Source organism: Centruroides sculpturatus, unplaced genomic scaffold (assembly GCF_000671375.1).
Source record: "Centruroides sculpturatus isolate CEXI.00-Female unplaced genomic scaffold, Cexi_2.0 scaffold2933, whole genome shotgun sequence".
Lineage (NCBI taxonomy): Eukaryota > Metazoa > Arthropoda > Arachnida > Scorpiones > Buthidae > Centruroides > Centruroides sculpturatus.
In genome coordinates, this window is record NW_019387123.1 from 1 (window position 1) to 6,149 (window position 6,149).

The following is a 6,149-nucleotide window of genomic DNA, read 5'->3' on the forward strand; positions in this document are numbered from 1 at the left end:
ATTAACTTTACTTTTCTTTGATTATTTTGTTTCAGAGGTATTCTATCTTGAACGTCATTTAGAAGGATGGGAAACAATGAATTTTAGTCACCCAGCTATTAATATAGATGCAGAAGGAAAAATTGGAATGGATTTTGAAGGTCCATTTTATGATAAGAAATATCATATAAAGAGCAAGGTATTATTAATAAATTCTTATCATCTATTATTAAAAATTTTACATATATTTCTGACTGATATGTAAAATTTACACATTTCTTAGAAATATTTATAAATAAACTTTCACATTTTATCCTATGAATCAAAAAAATATCTTCTACATTTTAATTTATTTTAATTTAATATAATTTCAAATAAAAATAAGAAAACAATATTTTAATGGAGAAATAATTAAATTTAAAACATAAAACATCTTAGTACTTTTAAGTTACAACACTCCTCAACAGCGATGCTGAAATATCAGGTTATAAAAATAAAATTTAGACATTTTGAATGAATTTTATTGACAAGTAACTTAACAATGATTACAATTAATCCTTGTAGATTATCACTATCAATATCAATCACATCTCACCACCTTAACTGCAAACTTTCAATCCCATGAGCATAGAATGACTGGGGGTTTTTCTTTGAAGAAAGTCTTGAGTATCATGTATTGTCATTGAACTACATACTGGTAATATGGTTCTGCAGGGTGCAAAATAGATGTTAATCAGTGCCAATTCTGGGCTGTAAGATGGATGAAGCAGAACCTCCTAGCCCAGACTGACCAGTCTCTCGAAGGTCATCTTTGCTCTATATGCTGGCATGTTGTCATGATAGTATTGGACTTTGTCAATTTTTGGATGAAGTTCTTTAATCTTGATGTACAAACCATCCAGTTGTTTGCAGTACAGCTCTTTGGTGATAGTGATATTAGTTGGAAGCAGCTTTATCATGATAACACCAAACAAATGCAGATCATGCCTTCTTCAGTAGTATCAACCCTTTGACATTTGCAATAGTTGGTTGACTTTTGTTCACCCATGAACACTTTACAGATGAGATTGTGAGCCTTCATTACATTGTGGCCACATTGGTGTTAGAGCAATAGTAAATGAATGTGTTCTAATGAATTTCATATTGTCAAAAATTGCTGATGTGTCTATTTCCAATGAAATATGTGATGAAATGCCCTTAGGTTACTCTACTTATATATCCACATTGAATGTCTCAAAACATTTTTTCAGTCATTTCTATAAAAAAATTGAAATTTGTAAATTTCAACTTTACAACCTGATAGATCTATTGTTATTGTATGATTGCAAATGCAAAAGTGTAAACAAAAAGCTATTGTTGAAGTTACAATAGAAGATTGTAGTAAGTACCATAATAGATCAATAATAAAATTAAAATTTCCATGATGTTGCTAATTGACCTGAATCTCTCAATTAATTATGTTGTTTTTAAGCTTCTTTCAAAAATCAAGAATGTTTCTTCTATACAGTGGATTTCTTCAGCTCTTAAAGTTTTAAGGACTTGCAGCATTGCCCCCCAGGAAACATGATTTTTTTATCCAGGGCATTTGTATTTTCTTTCCAACTTCTTAATGTCTCTGTGATACAATCTAATCTTCTCACAAGTGTTAGTTGATGCTACATACTCAAACAATTGATCCATCAATTTTTTGTAAATTGGAATTTTATAAACTCTGTTTTTACGCAAATGATTTACTTTCTCTTTATCATTCCTCAAAATATTAAAAATTGTTGGCATTTTCCATTTTATGGTGTGATTAATATACTTTGCAAGACATAATGGTTTGACTGTCAAGAGATTAGAAGGATAGAGAGCAAGTTCTCTCATTTCCATCAATCAGGAAACTTTTGTTTCATTTAGCATTGATTATAATAATTATTTAAAAATGCTATCAAGGATTCACACATTTTTTAATGTTTCTAGTTTCTGATTATAAATTTGATTTGAGATTTTCAAATTTCTAGTAACATCTTAGAATTGCATATTCTCCATCTTTCTCATAGATATTTGCAAAAAATTAATAACTAAAAAAAAGTGTGTATGTTTTCAAGACTTAAGAGAAAAAATTTATAAAAGTCATTTGTATAGTTCATCAGATATAAATATTTTAACTATACAGGGTGTCTCAGTTAAACGTTTCAGAACTTCTAAGAGGGGTAGGGTGCATCCCGATGACTCAGAATCATATAGCAATGCAGGGTCGGAAATGCTTTTCTGAAGTGGTAGATGGCGTTGCACAAAAGTTCCGAGCATTCTTGCAGGAAATTGTCATTTCGCACAAGGAAGCAGAGTTAGCCGATATGCATTTGGTGTACGGGGCTGCAGATTGTAGTGGGCTAGCCACACAGTGCTTGTACGCAGAACAATATCCAATGAGGCATATTCCCAGCCATAATTTCTTTGCAAGCGTGCACCAGAGGTTAGCTGTTTCTGTGTACATCACCACTTCAGGAAAGCATTTCCGACCCTGCATTGCTATATGATTTCGAGTCGTCAGGATACACCCTACCTCTCTTAGAAGTTCTGAAATGTTTAACAGACACCCTGTATATGGATAATTTTGAAATGTCTTGCATACATATCAAGTTCCTAACCATATAATGTTATATTCTTTGTCAATACACAACAAACCTTAAATCAAAAAGCTATTTGTTTTTAACAGTCAAAATGTTTTTAAAATGATTTAATTTCTCATCATCAACCGCCTCAGGAAATATTCTATTTAGAACAACTTATTTTCAAACATCTTCAAATCTTTAAAATATTAAACTTGTTCTTTCTTTGTTCTCTTTTTTCTCTTTACATCTTGAGAAACTTTAGGCATTATTCACTGTATTATCCCCTCTGCATTTACTTTTCTCTAACACAAAACAACTTTTAAATCCTAAATCGCTCTTGATTATCTCTTTTTTAATTTCTTCTATTCTAAATTCTATGATAAATTTTTATGATTTTTTACAATTTTAATCCTTTTATTTTAAAGAAAATTCCGACTTTTATATTATTTATTACTTTCCTGGGAAATTTATTCATTATATACTCAATTTTTTTAAAATTCTATTTTAATACAATATTGATTTTGTTTATTTATATTTTGTATATAATTTGAAATTTATCAAATTATTCAAATTTATTATTTTACTTAAAAATATTGTATATTCACTGACAGACAGATGTATTGCCTAGTTATGAAATAACTTATTCGTCTAAACTCACAAGTACTCCATATATGGAATTAAATATTGAAGTTCCTGAAGATGGATTTAAGAATATTAAATACAGAACAGATATTGCAAGAGATGGAAGTGGATTTTCTATTGTAGGAACTCATGTTCATACAGTAAGCATTTAGTTATTTATGCAATTTTGATAAAGGTTAAAGAAAAAAATTAGAACCTTGTTTATAACTAAATATAATTATTAACTAATTAAAAGTATGCTTCAACAACATATAATCATATATTCATACTAATATACTTTAGTAATGTTTTATTATCCCAATAATTTAAAAATGTTTTAAAATAACCAAGTGTTGGGAAATTTTAGGATAAACCAGAAGAAGTAAAAGAAAATCTTGCATTTGCATTGAAATTATTATCACCTTTCACAATTTCACTCAAAGGATATGAAGATTTAAAATTTTCAATGGAAATAGCAGAGAAACTTCATCCTAGGCTTGTTCTTCTATCAGAAAAAATAGAAGCTATAGTGAAAGATCGCAATCATCCTATAAATGTTCTTATTAAATCTTTAAGAAAACAATCAAAGAAACAGGTATTTAATGAAATTTATTTTATATTGAACTGATTATATTTGGCATCTTATATAAATTTATGATACTGCAGGAAGAATTTTATAGAAATGCATTTGAAAAATTGAAAGAAAATAGAAAAGAAATCCGTGAACTGCTTTATCCATTTATACAACCAACTGTTGAAATGATTCGTAATATAAGAAGAGAAGCAGATGAACGTACAAAACAAGCACAAGATAATTATGAATCTTTTACAGTTGCAGGTAAATATAAGTATGCAAGAATTTCTTATATGATGATAATTTTTTATTTTTTAAAACGTTGAATAAATTTGCAAATTTCTATAAACATCAAATAGAATTATTTTAAAAATTTGTAAAAAAAAATAACAGCAGAAAATTTGAAAATTTAATGATAAAAATTTATAATGCCTGTATCAAATTATTTGTTTAGAAAAAAAAAAAAAAAGATTACTTTTACCAAATATATGATTTTTTTTCATTTTTGCCTATTAACATCTCTGAAGATGGGTTGTAGGAACCCAAAAATGCTAGTATGATAAAGATATAAACCTTGGAAATAGCAGGTTTTATTTATTTATTTTTTTAAGTAATATAAACATTTTGAGAAATAAAAATAGTCAAACAATATTGTAAAAAAAGAAAAATTTATAAAATTTACATTAAATTATTTATTAAATTTTATGTGAACTCATGACAAAGTAAAACATATTCTATCTTTGCAACTGAAGTCTTCAATAATCAAATTTATGTTTACATTTCAGGTTTATTTATTAAGGCTTATTAAGTAATGCTATATGGCATGTGACTATTACCTCAGCAATATAAACATAACATAAAACACATGACCAAAAATAAAAGCAATAAAATACATGTATAAAATTTATGAAATTTTTGTAATATATAAAAATTAAAATTATAAGGTAAAGATAAAACATGTGTGTATATAAATAAATTACAATGGTAAATTATAAATCATTCCTTTACTTAAATTTAAAATAAGTAAAATTAAAAAAATAAAAAGAACTTCATATTTAAAGTTGCTGTAAGAGCAGGGCCAACAAGAACTTGTATGATTGTATGAGGTCTGGGGGTAAAGCAGATAGAGTAGGCTTTTTTAGCCCTTTTTTTTTGAACAAATAAAATGTGTAAAATGTTTCTTATTATATGTTTGTCAACGTGGACATTAATTATTAACAGGACAATTATACTGGTGTTAAGCTTTTTACACAAAAATTGAGGAAAAAGTTCTTAAAGAAAACAGACTTTCTTTAAGAACTTTTTCCTCAATTCTTGTGTAAAAAGCTTAACACCAGTATAATTGTCCTGTTAATAATTAATGTCCACATTGACAAACATATAATAAGAAATTAAGTAAGGACAGTAAGGCAATAATAATGAGGGACTCTTTTGTTTATGTTGGTACCTGTAGTATCCATAATGCCACAATATCTTTTCTAAAGCTCTTGAATCATTTGGTAAAATCTTGAAACTTTCTCTACAGACATTTTCTATTTGTTCAAGTATTCTACTTTGAGAGAATTGAGTGTGTAAAAGACTATGGGGGGTACATAATTGACCTACCTAATAGGGGGTACCTACCCTAGAAAACCCGCTGTGCATCTCACTGAGCAGTTCCCAGTTCTGAGAGATTGGATCATATACATAGCATCCTATAAAATTGTTTGAAGCAGAAATGAGGTTTCTGCAATCTGTAATGCAAATATTTATCAGAATGACAAAGTTAATGCAAGAGGAAGCGTTTTTTACTCATATTTATATATTTATGAAATGTCATCTTTATTCTTAGCATGATGTGAATGTTTTTTAAACTTGAAGTAATTGCAGAGTTAAGTTATATGATAGACTTGAAAAGTATATGCTAAGTTATATGATAGACTTGAAAAATACATATAACATCCTGAAAATCATTGACTTTGGCCATGATGTGCAAAAGAAACTGGAATCTCTTTTTTGAAATAAAATAATTTCAGAGAGTGTAAAAATGAATTTTTTTTTTCTTGTGCAAAAGATTTCTACATTATGGCTGCATTCGAAGTACTGTTCATCTTGCAAATGAAAAGTAGACTGTTTTGTGATTTTTAGACACTGCATCTATCAGTAAAAGTGAATAATGGTCAATAGAAGATATATGCCAGATTGCATTTTTGTTAAAATATCTTCCTTATGAGGGTGTCGACAAAGTAGTAGACAAATGGAGAATATATCATACCAAGAAATACCAGAATCTTAGTTCCTGGAAAATAGCACATTTGATTCTAGTAAACTGTGTCCTGATGATGTCAGCTGTGATTACAACTCAAAGTCAGACATTAAAGTTTGATGACAAAAGGTTA

General features: G+C 28.2%; 1 protein-coding gene across 1 annotated transcript; it reads left to right on the forward strand.

Moving 5' to 3' along the window:
- Nucleotides 1-20: 20 nt before the first annotated feature.
- Nucleotides 21-4,117, forward strand: LOC111616175. Its single transcript, XM_023357593.1, has 4 exons — nucleotides 21-178; nucleotides 3,188-3,358; nucleotides 3,565-3,792; nucleotides 3,864-4,117. Exons 1-4 carry the CDS (start codon nucleotides 77-79, stop codon nucleotides 4,095-4,097), a joined length of 735 nt encoding a protein of 244 aa, XP_023213361.1. The 5' UTR covers nucleotides 21-76; the 3' UTR covers nucleotides 4,098-4,117.
- The last annotated feature ends 2,032 nt before the right edge of the window (nucleotides 4,118-6,149 follow it).

Excerpts from the sequence above, each read along its gene's own strand:
- LOC111616175 (XM_023357593.1), top strand. The coding sequence starts at position 77 with ATGAATTTTAGTCACCCAGCTATTAATATAGATGCAGAAGGAAAAATT. Across the intron at positions 3,359-3,564 it reads TAGGAACTCATGTTCATACA|GATAAACCAGAAGAAGTAAA; the intron begins GTAAGCATTTAG and ends GGGAAATTTTAG. Across the intron at positions 3,793-3,863 it reads GAAAACAATCAAAGAAACAG|GAAGAATTTTATAGAAATGC; the intron begins GTATTTAATGAA and ends ATGATACTGCAG.